Source organism: Gymnoscopelus braueri (genome assembly GCF_963280865.1).
Source record: "Gymnoscopelus braueri genome assembly, chromosome: 12".
NCBI lineage: Eukaryota > Metazoa > Chordata > Actinopteri > Myctophiformes > Myctophidae > Gymnoscopelus > Gymnoscopelus braueri.
Window position 1 is genome coordinate 5,003,868 of NC_137614.1, and position 27,742 is coordinate 5,031,609.

A 27,742-nucleotide genomic window follows, 5' to 3' on the forward strand; every position below is an offset into this window, starting at 1 on the left:
ACAGTGCCCTGCTGTGCTGCTGAGGTGTTGTTGCTGTTGTCAACAGAGATAATAAGCTCCTGCGCAGTAGCCTGTCTACAAAGGGGTCGTTCACGCACAGTAAAAAATGTGTGGTTAAAGCCACAATCGGTAACTTTTTTTATGTCATATGACTCATACCCAGGATGGATGATTCCAAGTTCCAACCTGGTTACCCGGAGAGAACTCATTTTGACCACTCTGACAAGACATAATATATGTTTATATATCTGTGCAATGTGAGTGGATCATGTGTATAACTCAAATACTAAATACTAAAAGGATACCAACTTCCCCTGGGGAGATACTAGACTATTGTGCTTATGTACTACTGCTACAAGCAGTAGGCCTACTCCCTAGCCTAGTATCGTGGAAGACTACCACCTACAAACAATGCAGATGTGCTGGTGGTGGTAACACTTGCTATGCTATGCATCCCATGTCTATGATGCATCGAACATACTTATAATGCATTATAATCTGCTTATAACACTGAATGAATGTAGTTAGAACTCACAAATACTCATGCTTGGTAACAATAATCATAACACATAAAGCATTCAATAATTACTTCTAAGGTCAAGTATAAATGCAATATAATCAGCTGTAACACTGTATGCTTACAGTTGTAAGCACTCATAAGGCAATAACAACGCATTAAGCACTCATAAAGTACTCATAAGGCAACCATAACACAGTACAAAGCCTATAATTGAACTCAGAGAGTACAAATGGAACCAAATATAGTTTTTACAATACAGCTCCTCTTCCTCGGGCAAGATTCATTATTAGATCAATCTGTAGACTGCAAGACTGCATTCAAGTTCAACTGTATGCTGGGGTTGTCTGTATGCAACGGTATGCTGCTGCACACTGCTAAACCAGTGGTTCTCAAACATCTTAATGTCAAGGACCCCCAAATTGATATATATATAATTTGGCCACAGATTTTGCAAGAGAGACTACAAGAGAAGATTTGTGTTGTTAAAAAGTGTATATTTCAAAATCTTGTGAGCTTGTAGATGGGCTATTTTGTGTGGGGTTACTTTATTTAAAAAAATGCTATATTAAGCTAATTCTGCTGATTCTCCCCTCAATGACCCCTGGGGGTTCCCAGACCCCGCTTTGAGGACCACTGCGCTAAACAATAACCGAGCATTAAAAACAAACAAGTACATGAAGACAAAAATATGATTTGCCCGTTTTGAAAATCCTTTTTATTGCAAAATAATATCAGTAAAGCACATCAAATTTTCCAAAAAAGAGCTACTTATTCCATACATGTAAATAAACCATCTGTAGTATATAACTGCCCTCGTCCCAGAGCCTGTGTGTTTGTGGATCTTGCCTGTATTCACATATTTTATAACATCCTCATGATGTTTCACCTTATTAACAGTATGAATCACAATGTAAACTGAAATGCTGAACTTTCTTCATAAAAATTGAGATTTATGGCAGTGCACATTGAGACGGACAAACAAAACAAGCTCGACAGCAAACTGTATACTGCTCTAGGTGTACGCGGTAAAACCCCTCGGTGTTTATTTGATAGTGTACAAATACTCTGAGTGTGTACAAATACACCATTTGTGCATGCTCTGAGCTAAATTAACACTCAGGTTTTTTACAGCGTACATTACATAAAAGTGAGAGCCTAATTTAGGCTTTATTCACAGCTTCCCATGTCAACTTTCCCTGCCAGTGGACAGAAAAAAATTATGTATAGTGTGACTGAAATATGTAAAAGAGTTAACATTTTTATCCATAAAGGTGGTATACAGTAAGTGATATTGTTTGATTAAAACATAACATTGTGTTGTTGTTTTTTTGTTAAAAAGTTAAATCTCTGTATTCTGATAGTAATCACTGCTAAAGAGAGTTCGTACAGTAAGTTGCAGAGAAGGTCTCCATCTTTAACTCTTTACAACACGAAGACCATTTATCAGCTTGTGTTACCTTTGCTCATTTATTTGTTTAATAACTTCCCGACCGGAAAATGTATTTTCTGTTTACCGAAGAGCTGGAGAGATGGGGAGACCTGTGTGTTACTGAACACTCATATCTATAGCAATGATTACTAAGGGAATACAGAGCTATTTAACACTTATTTTAACAAAACAATAACAATAATCACCGACACCCACCTTTAACATGAAACTATATCATAAACATAAAACAAATCATAATTCTCACTCAAAAGTCCCAATGGTTTGTATTATGTTTCCATTTCAGAGCCGGGTTTGAACATATTCCGAAGGGTGAACAATCCGTTTTGCACATTCTACGTTATCAAAGTATCGCAAAAAAAAAGCAACCCTTACAAAAAAAGAAAAGGTTGTACTGTATGAGTCTGTTGGGGGGTGTATATATATATATATATAAATAGATAAATGAAGAAGTGTGTCCATTCCTGTACCACAGTGGTTCTCAAAGTGGGGTCCGCGGACCACCCAGGGGTCCTTGGATGGGGTTCCATGGGGTCCCCAGCAAAATTAGTTAATAAAGCATCACAATCATTTAAACCACTTTATCCATTTATATGTTGGCTATTCAAAAATAGCAGATGTACAAGCTCACAGCGCGTCACTTCGTGCCGTGCTGCGGGCATGTAGATCTGCTATTTTTTTTAATGTTTGAAAAATACCGAAAATATTTGAATAACTTTTTTTTAACTTAAATCTTCTCTTCCGGGGGTCCCTGGCACCAAAATATTTTCGGATGGGGCTCCGCGGCCAAATACATATCAATTTGGGGGTCCTTGACATGGTAAAAGTTTGAGAACCAATGCTGTACCAGATGCCCACTCTGGCCTCCTTTTCACTTTGGGTCCTCGATGGTTCCTTTGCTGAGGTCTGTCATTTTGGGGTACTTGACCTTCTTCTGGTCCAGTTCATTCTGAGCCCACAGTAGCAGCTTCAGCAGCTTGGCCAGCTTGGGGGTGGACTCTCTGTTCTCGTAGTCCAGCACCGACTGATTCACTTCACTCCACACCTGGGGAAAAAAGGCAAAGAAACGGGAATCAGCGTTGCAAGGTCTACTTAATATTATAAGCGACTTTGGGCTTGTTTTTTGGGGAAAGTTGCTTGTAAATATTGGTAGTTGCGGGTTGCGTTTTTGTGCCAGGGACCCCCATACCAGATTTGTGTTGCTAAAATATTCAAAATGAGTCACTTCTTTTTCACAAATATCCGATGCATACAGGTTTTTGTGATTGTTTTCATAGATCTGGTTGCTCATTTCTATTGCAAATTCTGGCAACACTGACGGGTATCTTTCTGTTTAACATAATCCTTTTGTGCACACACAATAAAGTGACAATACGTTTTTTGTATTAAACAATTAGTTGTTCCTGAAGCACTCTTACCAGCAACCAGTACACTTTGTCATTGATTCTCAACCAGTAGTACATGCATTAGGCCAGGGTTTCTCAAAGTGGGTGCCGTGATGCCAGTCCAGGGGTGCCGCAGAATACTTGGAATATTTTGAATTGATCAATATCACTAAAATATACTGAGTACTGACTGCTTCACACCTGTAAAACTGTGATGTGTCAAAAATAAAACTGATTCTGATAACAAAACATATTAAAGTTCTAAGCAAAATAAATATTCTCTCAAGTTTCTTAGGATACGAGTCTAAAGACACTGAATATTTTAAGATATTGAAATCACTAAATGAAAGAGACAGCTAAGCTATTATTAACAATGTTTGTAGTAGTAGGGCCGGCCTCTCATACTGTTAAATATAAAAGTAGTAAAATAAGGCATGAATATAAGGTGCTAGAGATGAAACAATATCTGTATATTGGTGCCCTGAGCCCAAAAGGTTGGAGAACCACTGCTTTAGGCTACGGAACCCCATAACTCGAGTGTACAAATGTCTTTTTGTGAGTGTTCCATGTACAGTCTCAGAGTTACAGACCCGCAAGGGTCCATTTGGGTCCTAACGGTGCGTTTTAACAGCGGGCGATTCGGAAGAGCATTCTCCGGAAGTGCATTATATGTCTATAGCCAAATTCCAATACCGAAAATCTCGGCCACTCGCTCACTCCCACTCGGTCACTCCGACTTCGAACAGGAAGTAGTCGGGTTCCAATTGTTCATTTGCTTCTTGGAGGAGGCGAGTGGAGTCGAGTGGAAGAGGCGAGGAGGCTCTCCGCTTCCGCATTGAGCGAGTGTACATGAAGTGTACGCTCGACCAGTCTCCACAGCTCCTCGCGGCAGACTTCCGCAACACGTGTACACGTTTTTTTTTTTTTTTCCCTTCTCCCGTGACGTATACATGGTCCTTCTCCACATGTGGCCACACACACACACACACACACACTGCTTGAAACCAGAAAACACCAGTCGCCGAAAAGAAAACGGGTGGGAAACGCTCGTCCTAAAACACACTGCCCCATTTTTTTCGCGGGCCGAGGCCGCCGGATTAGACCCGGAGCGAGGGTGTTTTAGGACGAGAGGTGCGCAAGCAGTGCTATGGAGAAGAAGGACCCGCCAATATTTCCTTTTTGCTTGATATTGTTTGATGGCGAAAGAATCATGACTGATACACATGAAAGAAGACCCTTCACAGCTAATAGAGAATTTTAAAATTTAAGAATCAGTTCAGAATTGAATGAGTAAGGCTATAGTTAAAAGTGAAGCTCTTTCTGCTATAAATATGCATCCACCGTTCTGCGCGCCCCTCGGCTGCGACGTTTCCTTTTTGCCACACATCTACACTTCATGGAGTACATTTTTGTACTGGGGTTCTGGGGACTGTACGAGCAAAAAGAGGGACTGGTCAGGATTAAATTCATAAATGTAAGTTCATCCTGGCGCTTCATTCACTATTTCAGGAATAAATGGCCTTGCACAAAATGTAACTATAAAGATAACGATGTGGCCATCCACATGGATGAATTGTCTATTCTTATATTCTGTATTATTCTATACCTGCATATTATTCTATGCATGTATATTTTCATCCACGGCTCTGGTCCAGCTGTGTGAGACGTCATAAGTGATCGCGGAATTTGCCGTCGCTTTGAAATGACGCTCGAGTGCATTCCGATCCTGTGAGGCCAACCAGTCGACCACTCCGTCCTCGCAAATAATCCTCGGCTCCTTGCAGGGGCGGGGCTTAGGCGTGAGTGGAGGAAGCGAGGAGAGTGAGCGAGTGACCGAGTTTGGGGGATTGGAATTTAGCTTATGAGGGCCGGCAACTACTGGCGATAGCTGGGCGAAGAGGCGAAGTGGGCAGGGGGACGATGTTGATCTGAAAAGATGGATTTTATTTATCTTTTGGACAATGTCGTCCGGCGATCGTCCGGAGAGTCGCCCGCTGTTAAAACGTACAGTCAGTTTCAATCACTACTTTGGGAACCACTGCAATATGTCAAGAAACCATTATGCTTGATATCGTCTCTGTCGGGTGAATACCGCATATGTCCAAAACAGTTACTTTTCAGCAAAAGTAGCAGATCTACAAGCACAAATTGTGTGCAACACAAACAAAACATAAAAAGTTTAAATATGGAGATAAGATATTTCTGCCCCGAAAGCAACGATATATTATAATCTGTCGTTCTATGGTGTGACAGCACACGCGGAAGATAGCTGATCTACAAGCTCATCGGCTCCTTCTGGAGTACATTAAAACAAGGCTTTTAGATTTATCCTCACCTTCTGTCTCTGCATCATGTTCAGCAGATCTCCGAAGGGTGACTCCTCAGGATTGTCGAAGGCCAGCAGAGCTAGCGTTCTCTCCATCTCTGTGAGACACTCGCGGCTCTCCTCGCCCTGCTCCGCTAGCTGTGACTGGGCGAACTCCAGCGCCGCCTCCGTCTCCCTCAGACGAATCAGCTCGATCAGGTGCTGTTGCTGTGGAGTAGTGGAGAGAAAACGTGGTCATTTAGCGCTGCGAGAGTTAATCCAGTTTATCAGTCCATGTCCTGTCCAGGATTATTCAAGCCCGGGTCTCTCCTCATCAGAGACCAGATTCCTACCTTTTTAACCCCAAAAAAGGTTTGTTTTAACGAAAAACAAACAATTATCACTTACCCCCAGGGGGGGTCCCCAAATTGTAGTTTGGCTGTTTTCACAATATTTAACTGTGGAACCGAGTCAAACTAAATGTAATGCCTCAACTCCTACAATTCCAAGTGCTTGTCAGGGTGGGGGGTCCCCAATTCAAATATGACTATTTTGAGGGGTCATGGCATGAAAAGTTTGGGAACCCTTGACTTACTGCACCTCTAAAATAAGTTCCGGGTTGCGGCTTAAAGTGTAGAAAGGATCACATAAATACAGTCACTGAGGAAGAAATTATATGGCTGCTTATATCTAACCTTTATATGTTACTAGGCCTGACCTCGACTAAGTCGACTAGTCGACTGGTTAGTCGCGGGGGGTCCGGGTCGACTGCGTGTCTCTTAGTCGAATCTAGTCAATCTTTTTTAATGGCCCAAAATGTTTTAAATTGTTTTTTGGCCAAGTCTACACCTGCAACCACACGTAACTTCCACTTTATTCTTCTTATTCCTCGTCTTTGTATTGGTATTGTTTGTGTTTGAGCGCCTCAGTGCGGCTGCAGAGTTCATGTGCAACCTCTTCCAGAGAGAGATAGAGACACTAGAAACGCTGCTGGAGACACAAAACAAACTGTGTAGACTTGGCCCTTTGAAATAAAATGTATTTTGGCCCTAAACAAATAAAAAAATTAAAAATAAAATATTAGTCGACTGCCAGTCGACTATTGGCAATTAGTCGCCAATTAGATTCGACTAAACAAATCCTTAGTCGGGGACAGGCCTATATGTTACCATCACTTATAATACTTCTGCAATACACTATGATATTTGACAGCTTGTAAGAGCCTAAATGTCTCCACTAGGCCTAATAGCTATTGTTTTGGTACAGTTGTTGTTATGGTTCAGTTGTCCTTCAAGAAGCTACAGTATAACTACGATCTCTGCCCTGTGCTCGAGGCAGAACTACCGTACCACTGACATGAGTGTTAATGTACTTCTGATATTATGTACATAAAGCATAACCACCTCCATCTAGAATTGTGTCTCGACTCCTATGTGCCTTATCAATTGCTGATTGATCCAGAATTCCACGACATTCACCATTTTTCCTGTAAGAGAAGCCTGTATGTTCGTATATGTACCTGCAGGTGAAAGTAAAGGTAGCGGTTGGTGTCGAGCAGCTCTGGGTGCAGGCTGTTGATGAGTGCGATGGCCTCTTGGATCTGCCCCTTCAGAATCATCTCTCTGATCTTGATTCTTTCATCCAGGGAATCCAGGTCCACGCTGGGCTCTATCCCAGACTCCATGCAGAACTTCTCCGCCGCTTCCTTGAAGCCCTCTTTTGAAATCAAATGAAAACCATTGTTAACAGAATCCCAGTGCATGTACAGTATACTGCATTTAAAGAAAACACCACCATACATTTCTTCCACACTTGAAAATCTTGAAAATGCACCGCGGACACTTTCAGGAATTTCAGGTGTGCCCTGATCCAGAAAAGGTTTGGGAACCACTGATTTACACACTTTTTTCTGACTTGAATAGACAGGATAGAAAGCATTAGTTATGTAAATAAAACAAAGTCAGTATGCATCAGCAGCACTTTGCTGATGAATTGAATACACAGGACCACAATGGAAACAAGTCCCCAGGCCTTTTTTGAGTTATCATTTTAGCTCATATGTCTGACTGTAGTGTACCTCATGCTGTTTTTCATTTCTGCCTAAATAAAGTCTTCAATACATCAATCACCTGTCACCAAGTAGTTCATGATGAGCCTGTTCATGTCAGCTCTCTGTATGTGGACATTGTTGAGCTTGTCCATCCACTCTTCTTTTGTTATGTCCTCCGGCTTGTCTGCATAACTCATTATGAAGGTAACCTAGTAAGTACAAAGCTTTATTTAGACAACGACAAGCAACTTGTATAGAACATCTGAGTATGTATTTATTTAGTGCATCAGACAAATAATGCTGCACTTTACTGACAACAAATGCAACATAATTATTTTAGATGACACTGTGAGGGCAGATGTGTTAGTAATTAAAAAGGGTGACCATATTTTCAAAAACCCAAACCGGGACCCTGAATCACTTAAAGCCATTTAAAAAATAACACATGGCAAAAACAGAAAATCTACAAGCTCGATCTGCTATTGTCACTACTTTTGACCATTTATTTGGCATAGTTTTGATGTTTTGATTTTCACCTGGTGTTTTAACCAGGTGAAACAACAAATTATTTTAGCACTTTCAGTTTCAGCAAACCTATAATAGTGACTGCACTCCAACAGAACGTGGTAAACATCTACTATGTAAAGCATTCAAAACAACTCTTGAGTCCATCAACATTACATGCGTGTCTAACAGACAAATCCTGCTACACTTTAATATTGACAACAAATGTAGCAATGCTTTCAGTAGACAGTGACACTGTGTGTGGGCAGACGTGTTATTATATTATGTTTTTTGAAGACAACGATGACAAGCAAGCAACTGGCTGAACATATCAGACACATAATGCTACACCTTACTGATAACAAATGTAACACAACAGTGTTATTATTATTATTACTACTAATGTGATGATCGTGTCCCTCAGACCGGTCATTTCAGACCAACAAACACACCGGAAACCCAATGCGTTCTGTTTCAGGGCCTACGACAAAAACACAACAAAACGAAGCCTGCACTTTCCTGACCAAAACAAAGGCTGCTCACTTCTGCCCTCCTCCGCGGTATTTACATTACATATAACACTCTGGGCGTTTATTCAATCGATATTAACGCCTTTTGTTTATATGTCGTGTATGTGTAGTTAAAAAAGGTTCATTTAATGACAGTTTACCTGAATCTTATGTATTCTTTTTACTCCTCAGCAGTAGCTAGTAGCTAGCTAGCAGAGAGCTCACACACACACACACACACGGAGATCTCGCGTTATTGTCTGAGCGACCGTGCGAGATTTCGTCTGTGTTGCCAGATTCTGTGAGAGAAATAAGCAACCAGGTCTAGGAAAACATGTCCAGAAGAAGCAACTTGCCGCATAAGCACCTTTTTAAACGTATTATGCATCGGCTATTTTAGAATATTTGAAAACGCGTCGCATAGAGCTTGTAAATCTGCTATTTAAAAAATAATAATCTTGCAATAAAAGGTGGAATAGGTTCGAGGTTGAAACATTCTAACAACACGGGCACAAAACATTTTCATGAAAATATTTGAGAACCACTGGTTTAAATAATATAAATATTTTTTGGAAACAAGCCTAACCAAGCAACTACACTTTAGAAACAAGCCCCAAAAAAAACGCAACCCGCAACTACCAATATATGTACAAGCAACTTTACAGAAAAAGGAGCGCAAAGTCGCTTATAATATGCCGACATGGCAACGCTGGTCTAAGTGACCGAGCGAGATTTCGCTTTTTTATTTGCTCCTTTGATTGGTCAAAAATGGGCGTGACGTCATCCTTGTGCCTTGCGTCACCGGGCAAGCACTGTTCAGTGTTCAGTGTTCATATCTGGTTTAAAGCCCGCCTACTGTATCCGGTAAGTTACACATACACGAGGTGCATGCACCACACTACCTCCGTATCTGCTCTGGACCGGATATGCAATCTGCAAAGAGAATTGATCCCCAGGGCTGCATCCGAAATCTGTTAGTCGTCCCAGATCCAGACGCGTATATCAATATAAGCTCAGATCATCTTTAGGGCCCTAAATCATACCTAGAAAGCATTAGTGTCTATTTCAAACCCAGAGTGTTTTTACCTAGGAGATAGATAGATAGATACATACATAGATAGATAGATAGATAGATAGATTTTTTTTCTGTTATCAAGAGCTTGTGACTAAATAATAACTACATTATCCATTGGAACACAGGTTTCCATTTCCTGAAAAGTTATAGTTTGGGACATACCAAGGTTTCCTCCCGACAGTGATGAGATATCAAATAATACCTTTCATAAAGTATTTTTACATGATTCTTTTTGAGTCTTTTTGCTTTTTAAGCTTAGTGCATCTGTAGATGGACTTTGTGTGGGATGTGTTTCAAAAAAGTTTCCTTCCTGGGCTGATTAGAGTTGAACAATTCCTCGACTCTGAGCTGACTCCTTTAAGAAACCAAACCATGATTGTTTATCCACCTGTTTCCGCGGGAATTTACTGGAGCAAAAATCCTGTGTGGGAAACATCCTGCGGGGGGACCGGAAGTAGGAAATAGCGGCTCAGTGTGTTTACATTTGCCAGCAGGACGTAGCTGTAGCGTCACTGGTCGCATAGCGATTCAGACTCCTTAAAAAAAAACTCCCAAAGCTGTGTATGTATGTTCATTTCACTTCGTGGACAAGAGACCTACACGGGACAACCCATATCCAACGCTGCTGTTGGGTGAGAGACCTCCAGAGGAGAGTATCGTTCAGAGACATTTAACGGGTAAGATTCATTTCTACAAGGCATGACCTGGCCTGGTCCACGGCAGGGCTCATTGTGATTGTGTCGCAAGCGATTCAACCTATCGCAAACAAAAAGTTGCCACGCAATTATGATCACAAACACATGTACTAATGTGTCATTTGTAACGTCACACACACGCGCGCCGTGTGTGTGTGTGTGCGTGTGCGTGTCACCCACGCACAGCACTACTAGTCTTTTTTTTCTTCTCCACGCACCTTGACATTGACGTTGTAATTACCATCGTCAATGTAATAAGGTGCTAATAAGATGCAGTTGCAAAAATCTCTTCTACTATCGGTAGCCGCCAAATATGGCGAAGACGCTGTTATTTGTACCCCTAAAGGGTGTGGGAGTATTTGTCCATGATTTGCTGACTGTACATTTTTTGACAGCACCTTGTAATATTTATGTCCTTGTATTGTATCTCTTATGTGGACATAAATAAATGATTAAATGTGTGTGTGTGTGTGTGTGTGTGTGTGTGTGTGTGTGTGTGTGTGTGTGTGTGTGTGTGTGTGTGTGTGTGTGTGTGTGTGTGTGTGTGTGTGTGTGTGTGTGTGTGTGTGTCACCCACGCACAGCACTACTAGTCTTGTTTTCTTCTCCACGCACCTTGACAAAATAATCGCCATTTCCAGAAGCAAGCAACTCTTTTGACAAAAATATCATTTCCCAAAAAGAATGATGTAGGCCATTATTTTAGGAAGGTGACGGTTAAAGTCCAAAAAGAAAAACAAGCATTTTTTTTAAAGCCAACAAAACTATAATATGTTGTAATCATATGTTTAATTCAGTGCCTTAAGCATGGTGGTGTGTTAAACATGTAAAATTACATCTGTCTCAATCGATAACAACTACTGCAATACATCTCATTGTACACTAAATATGTCTGTACCCGCAGGCGACGAGCCAGTTGCAATGGAGGCTTCAGAGGAGCCAAATCCCGTGGCAAAGAGCTCACATGATGTCCAGACACAGTGGTCAGACCCAGGAATGGAGGACCACATCTATGCCAAAGCTCCACCTGCCAGGACATCTAGCGTGCTGCCTGAACCATCCCCTGAGAGCTCACAGTCTGTTGCAGAGGATCTCCTAAAAGACGATGAAGACTGTCTTCTCTACACAGGGATTCCTCTACTTGAATTCAACACTCTTGTGTCATGCTTACAAAGCTCCAGGAAAATTCACCAGGAAAACCTGTGGCATAGTAGCTTTTATGGTTTCACAAGGCAGCCATGGAATCAGATCCTTAGTGTGCTCAGCAATTACATCTATCCAGAATGACAATGTTTTACCAGCCTGACTATGTGACCTTTTGAAGCGTTTTGTCAAATCAAGTTTCATTAATGTCATTAAAAATTGATCTTTGATTGATTGAAAATGTTATTAGGCAAAAGAATGTAAAACAACACAGTTACATTTATAATACCTACGGTGGGAAATGTAGCGACACATTCATAACCGAAAACTCTGTGCCCATTAATATTGTCCCTAAAATGGACAAAATACTTAATTCAACTTGATTATCTCATTGGAAATTACATAAGCATTTATTCAGGCCTCTCAAAACAGAAATACATAAAATAGTTCAGTTCAGTTCAGTTTTGTTTATTTCCAGCTCTTTTGGACAACAGAAAGATACATACACAAGTGCATTAATGCAAATTTGAAAAGTCATAATCACAAGAAAAAAGGAGGTCCAAGGCACAAGTTCTTGTACATGAAGTGTCCAAAAAACTGGAAAAGGGGACAGGGAGAAGCATGATGCTTATCGAGCCCTACCCCTGGCAATACAATTCACAGTGATGTGATTGTGATCTAAATTGTGTCTATTTGCTTTACATTAACTCTCCTCTCAGATTTACAAGGGCTGCACAAAACATGAAAGATGATTTGTGTCCTAGGACAAATACATTGATGAAAGATTTCGCACTGGGTTTGTGTACTGTAGGTTTACGTGTGTGTGTGTGTGTGTGTGTGTGTGTGTGTGTGTGTGTGTGTATGATCCATTTACTTAAAGAGAGCCATGTACTTTTGGCAGAGATGTAACTTTTTCTCAGTGAAATCATCAGCCAATTTAGGTAGCATGTGTAAGAAGTAGAACTTCTGCAGTTGCTGCACATGTCCATCAGTGTAGTCTTTATTAAATGGGACGTCCACTTCAATGTGCTCACTTGGTGTCCAGACGACCAGCTGGCAACTTTGTAGGCCAAGGCACATCATGGTCAATTGTGTCTGAAAGCACATTGGCACTGGCGTTAACTGTCATTAGCACGTGTGTTCAATACAATGTTAATTACTTGTAGTAATAATTCAAATTTAAAAATTTTGTTTAACCAACCTGGAGGTAGTACCCATCTTTTCCATTGGTGCGCATTAGGTACTGTCCATCATCCAAGGATTGGATGTCACCATTTGTCTGACTCAGAAAGTCTGACATAGATGTCTTGTAGGGGCACTTGATCTCAAGGAGCTGTGTTCCATCAAGGATTCCATCTGGGCTAGCTCCCAACCAAGGATGTTCAGGGTGCACAACCAGGCCTCTCCTCTCCACAACTTGCCCTCTGCTCTCCAGAAGAGCAATTACATTGGCCTCGTTATCTTTGCCGTGTTTTGTTGCTGTATTGCCAGTGAATGTTGGGTACACATGCTCATTTAAAAATTTCTTTGGGTCTGTGGTCTGTCTTTTGGGGACTCGTTTTGCTGTGCTGGCTGTTAGACGCAGCTTCCTAGCATCATGCCATAGCTGTGAAGCACTTTGTGTTTTGGTTTCTTCCGTCAGTGTAGCTGCTTGGATTGGAGATAGTTTAATGTAGGTTTCATAAAAGACCCTACATTTCCTACAGGTGAGTGTAGTGCTGTGTTCAGTGTGACAGAGTGTGCTCAGGTCTGAATCATGTAGGCTTGGGCTTACCTGGCCCTGCCTGTTAACATCGGCTCTGTAACTGAGCTGAAGAAGACCATCTGTCTGGAGGTGAAATAGTGGGGCCATTGCTGAGGTGTTGATGTGGCTTATGTACTCTGAATGGTTCCGAAAAAGTTGGGGGGGTGGAGTGGAATCTTGCTGTGGTGTTGATGGGCCTGCATGTGTGTGTTGGCGTCTATGGTGTTTGAAATGTATGTGTTTTAATTTCTTCAGCCGTTGATTCTTCTTCACACCAGAGTTCCATGTCCGTTGGACATCAGTACAAGCCACATTTGCCTCACGCTGCCTGACTGCATTTTCCACCTACAATAAGGAAATATCAAGTTATTAACATAGCGTTTCGAATCATGCTGGAATCACCAGTGGTGGAAAGTATCTAAGTACATTTACTTAAGTACAAATTTTAGGAATCTTTACTTTACTGGAGTATTTTCAATTTGCAGTACTTGTAGGTCTAGGCCACTACATCTCAGAGGCAAATATTGTACTTTTTACTCCACTATAATTATTTGAAAACTTGAGTTACTAGTTACTTTGTAGATTTTCATTATTACAAAACATGCATTAAACACTTTACCCCATACTTCGGCTATTTGAAAATAGCAGATCTACAAGCTTTCGTTGTGAGCTTGTAGATCGGCTATTTTCAAAATAATTTTAAACATTTTGAAGAAATGGAAAACTTTGTATAATGAATACTTTTACTTAGTTACTTAGTTATGGTTAGTGAAAGCCGTGTTTGTGCGCATAGCATCTCTCTCACAGTAAAATCCTCAGTGTTCATTATCCAGACCAGTTGTAATTGTGAGTGTGCAAATAGAACCATGCTTTCATTTGTACAGTCAGTTATATTAAGAAGGTGAGAATAGCCACCATACAATACATGTCCTTTCCTTTGTTGACAGTGGGATAATATGAAGTCATATGCAAATTAGCCATGAGGTGGTCTTAGAATGTCAACAGACAGCACGTGTTTCCTCACCGACCCAAATAGACTACCCAAATAAAATACTGGAGCACTTGGGCCTGCACGTTTTATTATATTGATCTACCTATCTGTGTTGCATTTTTACTGCTGTTGATGATATGACCTCAGCATGGGGACTGTTGTTTACCTTAAATGATAACGGGTTCATAAATGACGTATTGTTTACGTGAATCAGCTGTGTCTGGAGATATCTAAAACATTCAGGACAGGTCGTAATAATGGATGCGTACATTTACATTAGCCTACTTACCTTCCACAGAATTGCAGCAGCATGACTGCATGAGCGGCCCGGCCCTGCAATGCAGGAACAACCTGCTGTCTCTATGACACCTCTCTTTGTTGACAGAACCCATGCCTTATGGTGCCTCACATGCAGACTCTGGCTCGGTTCTACGTCTGCTTTTAAATAGAGGAGGTCGTTTCCGACCTCCTTCAGGAACACTACACCGACCTTGTTGCTGTGAAGATACTGGTAGGCCTCAGAACTTTTCAAGTTATCCATAGCTTTACCGTCACTAGCAATAGAGTCCACAAAGTAATTAAAAATGCTACAGTATGTGATACGAGGCCACTTCTTGACGTCATCTTCCCAATTATCTATTGCAGTAGGCAACACTAGGCTAATATCACCTTTTTTTAATTCATTGAGATTGTGTTCCCACATTATGAATTAATACGTTCTCTTACAACAGCTCATACAATGTGACTCGCAGGTGCTTGAGGGCTAATTATAATTATAAGACATGTCAAGCAGCTGTAGCCTGGTAAACCCCTCCCTCTGGAATTCTCATTTCCATTTGATTCAGTACTTGAGTAAATGTCCTTAGTTACTTTCCGCCACTGGTGATTCCAGCATGATTGGAAACACTATGTTGGGTAATAACTAGATATTTCCCTATTGTAGGTCGAAAATGCAGTCAGGTAGTGTGGAACAAATGTGGCTTGTAGGCTACTGATGTCCAACGGACCTGGAACTCTGGTGTGAAGAAGAATGTGCGGCTGAAGAAATTAAAACATACATTTCAAACACCACACATGCCAACACACACATGCAGGCCCATCAACACCACAGCAAGAGTCCACTCCACCCCCCCCCCAATTTTTTAAGAACCATTCAGAATACATGCAGCATAGAAGTGGACGTCCCATTTAATAAAGACTACACTGATGTGTGATGACATGGAAGTTCGACTTCTTACACATGCTACCTAAATTGATTTTACTGAGAAAAAGATACATCTCTGCCAAAAGTAAACCCACAGTACACAAACAGTGTGTCTTTCATCAATGTATTTGTCCTAGGACACAAATCATCTTTCATGATAGAAAAATAAATACAACTGGATTATCTCATTGGAAATTAGACAATACTGTTTCTGGATTATCTCATTAGAAATTACTAGGCATTTTTTCAGGCCTGTCTAAACAGAAATACATAAAATAGAATTAACTCATTCAGTGCCTGACTTATTTCTGGCAGTTTGGCTCTAAGTGCCAGAGGCAAAATTCATTGTAAAAAAAATATGCTTAGGAGCCGAGATACAGCCTTTTTCAGTAAGAAGTTAAAAAAGAAGTGAATGGAGCAGAACATTTTCAAATCATGATATCTTGGGTTCTGAACATTCTACACCCCCCCCCATCATTTCCCCCCCCCCTTTTTTTACACCAGTGGCACAGGGCTTATGATACAACGGACGTCTTAAGACGTTAATACAACATTAATTGTGTCTATTTGCTTGACAGAAGCTCTCCTCTCAGATTTACAAGGGCTGCACAAATTCTAAGTATTTTGTCCATTTTAGGGACAATACTAATGGGCACAGTGTGTGAGAGAATTTTGTAAACCTTAAGACGCCTTATTGCTCGTTCCACATGGATGCGGACATTAGCAATGCGTCGCGTGCGAGTGACCTGCTCAGTTGTCAACTGGGCTTTCTTGCGTGTAAATGCTGGTAAGACCAAGCGTACTTTACGCTCATCTAGCAAATCTTGAATTGTGAAGCCACGGTCTGCCATCACCTCATCTCCAGCACGCAAATGACTTAGAAAGCTTGAGTTTTCGGTTATGAATCTGTCGCTACATTTCCCACCATAAGCATCTGAAATGTACATAATGAGTCCAGATGGAGCAATTGCAACTAGATATTTAACAGTATTACAAGCATAGTAGTGACTGTAAGATTCAGTTCTTGAGTCCAGATTTTTTGCTTTCTGCAAAACACTTTCTGTGCAGTCAATTACACATGTAGTGTTTGGAAAATTCTCCAGGAAAGCCTGTGGCATAGTAGCTTTTATGGTTTCACGAGGCAGCCATGGAATCAGATCCTTAGTGTGCTCAGCCATTACATCTATCCAGAATGACAATGTTTTACTGACCTGACTACGTGACCTTTTGAAGCGTTTTGCTAAATCAGCTAGTACAAAGTTCAGCCTAAGTTTCATTAATGTCATTAAAATTTCATCTACAACGAGCATTGTTGATGTGCGGGCAAAGCTTTGTAAGCATGACACAAGAGTGTTGAATTCAAGTAGAGGAATCCCTGTGTAGAGAAGACAGTCTTCATCGTCTTTTAGGAGATCCTCTGCAACAGACTGTGAGCTCTCAGGGGATGGTTCAGGCAGCACGCTAGATGTCCTGGCAGGTGGAGCTTTGGCATAGATGTGGTCCTCATGTGAGCTCTTTGCCACGGGATTTGGCTCCTCTGAAGCCTCCATTGCAACTGGCTCGTCGTCTGCGGGTACAGACATATTTAGTGTACAATGAGATGTATTGCAGTAGTTGTTATCGATTGAGACGGATGTAATTGTACATGTTTAACACACCACCATGTTTAAGGCACTGAATTAAACATACGATTATAACACATAGTTTAATGTCTTTTGAAAAAATAAAAACTTTGTTTATTGCAACTTTTTTGTCTTTAAGGTTGTACGTCCTTCCTAAAATAATGGCCTACATCATTCTTTTTGGGAAATGATATTTTTGCCTAAAGAGTTGCTTGCGGCTAGAAATAGGCCATTATTTTGGCAAGGTGCGTGGAGAAGAAAAAAAAAGGCTAGCACTGTGCGTGTGATTAGTATTTAGTAGGCTACAAACACATAATCAGACAGGCCTACCATTGAGTGTTTACAATAGCACGTTTTAAATAGATTGCAATAGATTTCAGGCCAGGTCAGATTTGTTTTAATGCCTTGTAGAAATTAATCTTACCCGTTAAAGGTCTCTGAACGATACTCTCCTCTGGAGGTCTCTCACCCAACAGCAGCGTTGGATATGGGTTGTCCCGTGTAGGTCTCTTGTCCACGAAATGAAATGAACATACATACACAGCTTTGGGCGTTTGTTTTAAGTTCAAGTTCCTTAGCCAACTTCTTCTCGCATCGGCGTACTTTGGGATGCAATGGAATTCATACCAACGTTGACATGAACATTCGAACTTTGTTTTCGGTTGGTGGACGAAGCACTCTAGTTTAAGCCATTCATGAAGTTTGGTTCGGTTGTTATGACAGCCACGCACAGCACACGTTGTCCCCGAGCTCATTGTGACGTTAAGAAAAGCCGAGTCTGGAGCCAGCTTTAACGTTCTTGGAGTCTGAATCGCTATGCGACCAGTGACGCTACAGCTACGTTCTGCTGGCAAATGTAAACACACTGAGCCGCTATTTCCTACTTCCGGTCCCCCCGCAGGATGTTTCCCACACAGGATTTTTGCTCCAGTAAATTCCCGCGGAAACAGGTGGATAGACTTTTTTTATTGGTTAAGGATACCAGTGAAACAGGAGTGATGTAGTTTCACCTTGAGGCCACAAGAGGGCAGCTGAAGTCTGACTCAAACATGACCTAACGCTGCAGAATGTGAAGAAATTATGTGAAGAAACAGATGCAGGGGACAGGGCCATGACCCCCCTGTGACAGGGGGGTCATCAGTGTCCGTGGCAAGACATATATGTCCATGGCACATTTTTTATATAAAAATAAATAAATCTAAATAGCCATTATATTTTCTTCATTATAATGTAAAAACACTCGTAACACTGTACCACATTGTGCAACGTGCGATGGGGCTGCACTAATACTTATGAGTGAAATATTTTAATACATATTTTTAATATGCTATTTAGCATGCTCAATAATAACAGAATCCATTAAAACTTTTCTATCAATTATTTGAGGTTTCAACTGACCAATCCAATATTGGAATCATTGCAAACAGACCAATCAAACGCTTGTCACCAAGTGCACAATTTGTATGATTTTTTACATATTCCCTCCCAGCTTTTAAGCTCCCGGGAGCCATTGCGGATGCCATCTTGAATTGATTGATTGAATATTTTATTAGGCAAAATATGTAAACATCACAATTACATTTATAATACTTTGTCTAAAAGGTCCGTCCAAAAAAGTCCTTGCGGTCTTGTTTCCATTCCACAACTTAGATTTTCCTAGATTTTTAGTATGCTTTTTACTAGCATGCCCAATATAGTAACAGAATCCATTGAATTTTTTTCTATCAATTATTTGGATTTTCAACCATACACTGACCTATCTAGCCTGGTAAACCCTCCCTCCGGAAATCTCATTTCCATTTGATTTCAGGAATGGAAATGAGATTTCCGGAGGGAGGGTTTACCAGGCTATGACCTATCTAATACTGGAATCATTGCAAGCAGACCACTCGGGGGCGACCCCAACTTGCTTGCAATGGTTTTTGAAAACCTTATGCCCATACTAACACTATGCCAAAAATCTAAAACTTGTCACCAAGAGCACAATCTTGATGATTTTGGCCGAATTCCCAGCTATTAGTTGAGATAAAGTGTTTAAAAGTATCCAATAATGACAACAACTATAATAACACTCCACAATCATAATCCATGGAAACCCTCCATCCATAGCCTGGTTCCTTCTCCAAACTAAAAGTCTCTGATCAAAGTTAGGTGCCTTCGCATTTAACTATTGTGACACTGCATTCAATTACAATTAATCACTCATCATGCAGGCCTACATATATTTTTTGTCTCTCAAGTTTCTTTGTTCTAGTGTTCCATTGGCATTTTACCCTTGGAAGTTTCCGTGAGAAGCATTTAACGTGTAATTATTATGTCTAATAAATCAAATCAACTGTAGCTTGTTTTTTCATGCCTGTGACTTTCTCATCAACAGAGAATACCTGATCACCTTATTGGAAACCACAACTAGCTACGTACTTTGCCAAACGAAACCAACTGCTTAGCCGGTAGAACTTGATCTCCTCCTGTCCTCAGGTAACACTGTCCTTATATTTTTATATGCTGTTTGACAGAAACTGTTTTGCTGAAACATTCCAGAATGGTGTGTTATTTTGTCACAGTAGTAGTTGGAGGCTTGCCAACCTGGAATCTCTTCCGTGTGGCCTCCTGGCGAGATAGACAGTTGGCTCATCTTTGATTGATTGAATTCTTTATTTAACAGTTTGCAAAAACAAGGCACGGTGGCACAGAATTATACAAAAGAATGCTAAAATCCTTTTAGCATTCTACCATCCTTCAATTCACACCTGGTGTGAGATAATCTCAAGTTGGAAAAGGTGAAAAATGCATGCAGTAATTTCCTGATTTGTATCGTATTAATGCATCGTTTATGCAAATTATGCTAATGAGGAGAGGTTGCACGATGTTAACAGATACATTTCTAGACATCACAAACATGGACATGGTCTCTTGGATTACCTTTCTAAGTTAATTAAAAGCAAAATTATAGTGATTTCCGTTTTTTATCCAATAATTAGCTAATTATGCAAAATACACAAACTAAACGCAACAGAAGAAAATGGAGATATCTTTATTTGACTTTCTAAGAGCCCGAGAATCAAAATATACCACTAAACAAAGTGACGATTAGGACCACCACAATTGGATGCATAAGACCCCTGAAAAGCAGGTGTGGCCGATTTTATGACCAGGAGTACTTTTTTTGCTAGAATAGAATGGTTGGAATGGATTCAGGACCCCCAAAACCCCATAATTAGACATCCCACAAGTTCATATTGGCCAATTTAAATGTTTCAATTTTTTTTGCCCAAGCCCTCCGGATACCCCAACTTTTTTGACTCCTGCAAAGTTTCCCATGGGAGTTGGGCTGGAACAAATTGAGAGTGTAGTGAATGTTGTGTTTTAGATATATTTGTCAGGACTCGGGACACGCAGCTTGAAATCGGGACAAAACCTGCAGACAGGCAGGCAGACAGGCAGGCAGAGAGACAGACAGACAGACAGACAGACAGACAGACAGACAGACAGACAGAAAAGAGAGAGAGAGAGAGAGAGAGAGAGAGAGAGAGAGAGAGAGAGAGAGAGAGAGAGAGGAATCCTTGCCATAATTACCTTTTGGTTTTCTTCCTTGTGCCTCAAAAATGCTTCATTACTTTGTGGTTAATTATTAAGCTCAGTATGACTTTTATCGGTGCTAGTTTTGTTATCTTTTCCAACAGTTGTATAACACCAGTTATAACTTGTAAATATGTTTGTGACTTACATTTGATTAGATATTAATCTGAATAATAGCATGCAAAAAGAAAAGCACAAAATCTGACCAGATTCGCGTTTTGGCCGATAAATAGGCAAAACGTGAATCTGCCTGTTACAGCGCCACCATGAGGCTGATTTAAAAAATGTAAGGTGGCATTTCTTCCTTAGCCTAGTGGGATGTGCGTACAAAGTTTCACGGAAATCGGAGGCTGCGTTCATGACCATTCATTTACCAATGGACTGAATGCCCCCGCCCCCCAGTTAAAAATCACTAAATCATAAAAAAAAACAATAGAAAGCAATACATGATTTATTTTTAACACTCATCTTTTAATTGTTATCATTACAAACTAATCAAATAACCTTTGTTGTAAAAAAACAAAGTTGTCCTTTAAGCGACGTGCGCGGTACGTCATTAAAATAGAGTGCAACCACATACCAAATCAGCAATGCAACACTGCACATGACACACATGAAACCATTCCAGGATGGATGATATATGCACCAACGCTGTCTCACCAGGGCGACACAGCTCTCTCAAGGTGTTCTCAAGAAGGGTGGAGGGCAGGGTGCCAACAGGAATGGTTTACACCCCTAGATTACAATATAAATAGAAGAGTGAACGTAGCCTGTACCCATCTCTCAAGATTACTGCATCAGTCCACCAAGAATTTAACTCAACTCTGCGAGAATGACCGAATATGTAAGTATTCTGAACTATTCCAATACTATAATACTTTATACTGTTAATTGTTACATAGATAACACATTATGTTCTTGGTCTGTGATTGATTGTGCGTAGGTCATAATCTGGTTAATGTAATGGCACAAATACATACACATCATATTAATATTCTTCAGTATCTAATAATAAATAACAATTGCTGAATAAATTATTGATGTTTTATTCCTCATCTGCCCTTAGAACGTGCCATGTAAAGTTCCACTGAATGGATGCACCAACGGCAACACCATCAAGATCAAAGGCACAGTGAGAGATGTAGCTGAAAGGTGCATAGAGCATGACATTAGCAATACTAGCTTATATGTGCAATATAATATGGCCGTACGTTTGTTTGTCTAAGGGAATATGGATAGCTGACAATTTTATTTCCCAGAGACTCTAGCAGTATTGTAACTTTCCTAGATTAGAACCTTCTTCAACATTAACCACTTAAACCCTTTACTTGGGGTACCGGAGTCCCTCAGAGTCAGGGCTCTATACCAGTGACAAGTCTCCGAAGCAGCAACAACTCATAATTAAGATGTATATGATCCCTTGGGCTCTTTAACTCCAAACCTGAAGCCTTCTGTAAGGAACCTTGATCCTGACCTCAAGTTTGAAGGCCATGTAAAGAAAGTCATTCAGATATCCTTCCACCACCTTAGAAACGTTGTGAAAATCAAGCCCTTCCTATCCACCCCCGATTTAACCAAAGTAATTCACGCATTCATTTATTCACGCCTTGACTCCTGTAACTCCCTATAATCCTGTCTCTCCAATAAATCAATTCAACGGTTACAACTGGTTCAGAATGCAGCCGCCCGGGTCCTGACCGGCACAAAAAAGTATGATCATATTTCACCAATTCTGGCATCCCTACATTGGCTCCCAATCACTTTCACAATTTATTTTAAAATTGTATTAACTACCTTTAAGGCCATCTCTGGTCTGGCCCCATCCTATATCTCCGACCTACTCGAGCCATTTGAACTAAAGCGCAATTTGAGGTCCTCAGACAGAGCTCTACTCGAATTCCCAGAAAAAAACAAAAGGTGATCGGGCCTTTGCGCTTAGAGCTCAGACTCTCTGGAATGCCGTCCCCTTAGAGATCAGGCTTGCAGAGTCTGTGCCCCGGATGAAATCCCTCCTGAAAACTCACTTTTGTAAAGTCGCTTTTATTCCCTAAATGCTTTTACCCATTGTGTCCTACTCCTACTGTCTAGCTGCATACTTTCTTTTTTAGCTTTTAATGTTTTTACAATTTTTTTGCACTATCTTTTACTGTATGGTGTATTGTATCTCTGTGAAGCACTTTGTTTCGAAAGGTGCTATATAATAATAAATAAAGCTTTATTATTATTATTATCATTATTAATATTATTGTTTTAGCACTTATCTGCAATAAGAGATGTGTATGACGATAAACTCATCATGGTGGAGGAAAGTCTGTTAACCTCATTTTCATTTTAGCTTCACAGTTCAGCTTGATTTCCCTGAAGGGATCGCATTTCAAATGAAAGCGGAAGGTTTCGACAAGATTGAGCCAGAGGTGAAGTGCAACAGTAAATTGAAAGGGAAGTGGGGTGAAGCAGAGGTTTATCGAAATCCCTTCCAACAAGGAACCGGATTTGTGGTACTGTATAGCTTTTTTTCCACATAGTTTATCTGTAAATACTTGCAAGGCCTTAGAGCAGGGGTCTTCAACAGGGGGTCCGGGACCCCTAGGGGGTCCTCAGAGTTACTACAGGGGGTCCGCCAAATCTTTGTGTTATGATTTTTTTGTTTACCTTAACCACTTGAACCCTAATATCCCTTTTCTGAGGAGAACTTGAGCCAAAAATAGCAGATCTACAAGCTCACAACGCCTCTCTGCGAGGCGTTGTGAGCTTGTAGATCGGCTATTTTTGGCAAAGAGGCGTAGAGGGGAAAAAAGAGCAGACCAAGAGAACAAAAAAGTTTAATCTGAAACACAATTTTATACAATATAGAGGAGGGGGTCCCTGCTTCATCTCTCTCTCAGCTAGGGGGTCCTTGGCCTGAAAACGTTGAAGACCCCTGCCTTAGAGACCTATTTATCCTGGTCATTGCAGTAGTGAGAATGCTAGATTTCAGTCCCTAAAATTCATACCAAGATGTCTGTTTTAGATGACCCTTATTGACGAAAGTAACCTGTACAACATCCTGGTCGGCGGTAGGCCTGTGTTCAGCTACACCTACCGCTACCCAGACTTGGCCAAGATCAACTGCCTGGAGGTGACTGGTGATTTGGATACTAAAGTGTATATTTCGGTGGAATGATGAATACAGATGGAGCCAAAGGCCAAACATGTATTATATATAGTCTATATCTTTGTATGATGCAAATGTTTGGATAAGCATTCGTTATCCTTTAAAAAAAAATATGAATGATTTCTGCTTTAATTGTTGTGCAAAAGGAACACTGTCAAAGGATATACAGTAATTGTCTGGAAAAACTAAATAAAGCATGCACTTCAAAAAAGTCTATAATGTGAATAATAAATGTGTCTTTTTTACCTTATCAAACCACAACATTGGTAATTTTAAATGTGTAATACAAATGGAGTGGGTGGGACCTTAAGGCACCTCAGAAAGTTATACATGGAAGATGGAACCAATAGGGTTCCAGGCCTCAACATTAAAGCTGCAATCAGACACTTAATTTAATACATAAAATGTTATTTTAACCAATATGCAGAAAATATAGTAGAGTATGTTGATACAACACAACTAGTGCATCTGCTGTCTCCCTACTCTTCCATTGAGAAATGTAGACCATGGTGTCAGGTAGGACACCTATACTGGTTAAAAAATAGCACTGCCGTAAACTCATAAGCGATCGGCTTCGAATGCTATCAATGCACTGAATGGGACATTATCACGTTTTATCAGACCATCAAATGGGCATTATGTCGCCTACTTCGCCCATTCAATGGTCTGATAAAACCTGATAATGTCCCATTCAATGCATAGATAGCATCCGAATCAGGTGGGTTCCCAAACCTTTTAGCCCAAGACCCAAAAGGGAAATTTGATGTCTCCCCGGGACCCAAACTAGAGAAAATAGCCAATCTACAAGCTCACAACGCGTTGCGATACGAAAGGTTGTGAGCTTGTAGATCGGCTATTTTCACAAGCAAATATGTCATATATTGAAATTAAATAGAATTTTGTTATCTGTAAAAAGTGCTCATAGATTAATTAATAAGGTTTCATGGCTATGGGCTATGGGCCAAACGAGCCGAGGCACGACTTAACATTCAGTTTGCATTTTCAAACGATTGCTATTGCTTGGCCAGTTGGAGTAAGATATGTTTCAGCGCTTATTGGACCCTCTACCATACTGCAAAGTATGGTACTGCATTTATGTAGTTAGGGGTAGAATAATAATTTTAGAAATATTAAAATTGCAATATTCATTGGCTCATGGAGGCTTAATTCTTTCACGTGCAAACTTCTCTCCAAGACGGATTTTAGATATTTGTCCAATGTTCGTGTAATGAAAGTTTAGTACAGATTGCTCAAGAAACCTTGGAGGAGTTTGAATGTAACAGTTTTTCATATAATTCAAAATGTATTGTCAAGTTTAATAAAAACGGACTGCACAGTTAAGCCAGAACAGCAAAAAACGGCAGGAAAAGAATAAAACTAACAAAAACAAAAGTGTGCCTTCGCACTGACATGCTTGGCCCCCTAACAAGTAAATTAAAGAAGCCCATACAAATCAAGAAAATAATAATAATAATAAAATAAATAGATAGCTAAACAAACAAACAAATACGTCTATAAAAAAACATTAACTACTATTAAAATGTTTTGGAATACATGGAATTGAGTAGATGGGACATAAACCATGGAGCATCCTCAAACAGAGCTAAAGCAAGAGAAAAGATATGGGTCTTTAGTTTTGATTTAAAAGTATCTACAGTGAGGCAGGAGGACTTAGACTTTATGTGGTACGTGAGACTATTTCAAAGTTTGTTTATAAGTTAGAGGTGGACTTAGCAGATTAGTGATGTACTGAGGAGCCGTGTGTGTGTGTGTGTGTGTGTGTGTGTGTGTGTGTGTGTGTGTGTGTGTGTGTGTGTGTGTGTGTAATAAGGAGGGAGCCATCTATTCTCTTTAAAAAAATATATATGATATTACATACTGTAGATCAGTCGTTCTCAAAGTGGGGTCCGGAGATCCCCAGGGGTCGTTGAGGGGGTTCCAGGGGGTCCCCAGCAGAATTAGTTAAACCCTATATACATCTACAAGCACACAATGTGTCACATTCAAAAAACATTTTCGAAAATACATTTGAAACACAAATCTTGTACAGTATGGGGGTCCCTCGCACAAAATCTTTTCTGATAGGGGTCCGTGACCAAATACATATCGATTTGTAAATGTATGAGAACCACGTGCTATAGATGGTAAGTCCAGCCTAGCATAAAAGTTGGGTGATTTCTTATTATAATGTTATATATGGTTGTTCTACGTATTGTTGGCTTTGCAGAGGACAGTGTTATTTGAGGACAGGAGGAGATCAAGTTCTGCAGGTTTCAGTTTGGCAAGGTAGCTTCAATAATTAAGCGGATGATAAAGTCATGGAATATTACTGTCATTCCATGCGTAGGTGTGTTGGATGCAATGCAAAATAATACTTGAGAGTCAAACAGATACATGATGAGTGATCAGATAATGAAGGCATGTGTCACTACATCCTGATGTGTCAGGACAGTTTAATTCTACAAGGAATTAAAAAGGGTGGCGGGCAGGGGCGTACTGGCCATTTGGCATACCGGGCATATGCCCGGTGGGCCACCCAAAAAATAAATGACAATTTATTTTGCTCCCGTGTTATGATTATTACGGTCATTTCCGGGTCGCGCGGCCCAATTATTAGTTACGTTAATGTTTGGGCTGGGATGCTTTACAGCAGTGGCATAATTTACATAGGGTTGCTGGGTTAAAACAGTGAAACGCGCCAGGGCTGAATTTTGGTCCCAGTCCGGCCCTGGTGGCGGGACGATTGAGGGGTTTGCCCAAAGAGTTATATATAATAGAGAGGTAACCGGAAATTGCCAGCGATTCACTTGTATGGAGTTGCTCACCCAGTGCACACTCCTTTTTTACCCCTTCTTCCCGGTTGGGAAAGTTTGACGGCCGGGGCCTATCTGGGGCCGCTGTGCGTCGTCTCTCATTTGCAGTAGTGTCACCGACGTGCGCAAGCCTGTGCGCAAGCTCGTGAGTCGAGCCCATTGGCTGAAACCGTTTTCGCCCGTTCATGTGTCTGGCCCCAGCTGTAGTCAGCTGCAGTACCAGAATCTAAAATAGCAAAAATAGCTGAACTACAAGCCTGCAGCGTGTCACATTGCAACACGCTGTGAGCTTGTAGATCAGCTACTCTCGTGTAGATCAGTTGTGAGATCTTGTAGATTAGCAATATCCTTTTTGGTAGATCAGCTATTTTAAGTTCTCTAAAGCATTGGTTCTCAAAGTAGGGTCCGGGGAACCCCAGGGGTCCTTGGGGGGGTCCCAGGGGGTCCCCAGCTAAATTAGTTAATATAGCGTCACAAAAATCTTAGCCACTTTATCCATTTATACGTTGGCTATTCGAAAAATCTACAAGCGTCACTTTATGCCGCGCTGATTGAACATTTTTGAATGATATAGAATTATTTAGAATGCAAATCTTCTCTTTTGGGGGGTCCCTGGCACAAATATTTTCAGATGGGGGTCCGTGGCCAAATACATATGAATTTGGGGATCCTTGGCACGAAAAAGTTTGAGAACCACTGCTATAGACAATGTCCCAGGGCTCCATGGAAGTGAGAACGGCCTCAGGGCCTCACTGTCAGTGCGTCGGTCTTTGTTTTGAAGTGATGTAAAAAGTCATGCATGTTAAAAAACATGTTTTATATCCTCTGGCGCATTCCTTATCTAAGAGCTAAATGCCTCGCAGCGTTCTGATGGACTGTTGGATGTCAGTGTAACAGCCTACAGCTGACAGACAGCAGAAGAATCACTCTCTCTGCTCAATGAGCGTTCAAGCCTGCGCACTCTGCCCTGCGTCACACTCTCTCGCTCTAAAACACTTTAACC

The 27,742-nt window shown here is 40.7% G+C and overlaps 2 protein-coding genes across 3 annotated transcripts; one reads left to right on the plus strand and one right to left on the minus strand.

Moving 5' to 3' along the window:
- Positions 1-1,076: 1,076 nt before the first annotated feature.
- LOC308096957 (glucose-induced degradation protein 8-A homolog) lies at positions 1,077-9,019 on the minus strand. Of its 2 annotated transcripts, XR_013934174.1 has the most exons (6): positions 8,882-9,019; positions 7,787-7,916; positions 7,177-7,373; positions 5,688-5,885; positions 1,189-3,012; positions 1,077-1,105 (listed from the first exon to the last, which is right to left on the minus strand). XR_013934174.1 is itself a non-coding variant. In XM_080444486.1 (5 exons), exons 2-5 carry the CDS (start codon positions 7,902-7,904, stop codon positions 2,839-2,841), a joined length of 687 nt encoding a protein of 228 aa, XP_080300612.1. In that variant the 5' UTR covers positions 7,905-7,916; positions 8,882-9,019; the 3' UTR covers positions 1,077-2,838. The 2 variants fall into 2 exon arrangements, 1 of the variants encoding a protein (XP_080300612.1); XM_080444486.1 differs by having other exon boundaries at positions 1,077-3,012.
- Positions 9,020-21,475: 12,456 nt separating this feature from the next.
- Positions 21,476-24,158, plus strand: LOC308097111 (galectin-9-like). Its single transcript, XM_080444707.1, has 4 exons — positions 21,476-21,616; positions 21,839-21,924; positions 23,108-23,270; positions 23,783-24,158. Exons 1-4 carry the CDS (start codon positions 21,605-21,607, stop codon positions 23,933-23,935), a joined length of 414 nt encoding a protein of 137 aa, XP_080300833.1. The 5' UTR covers positions 21,476-21,604; the 3' UTR covers positions 23,936-24,158.
- Positions 24,159-27,742: the final 3,584 nt, after the last annotated feature.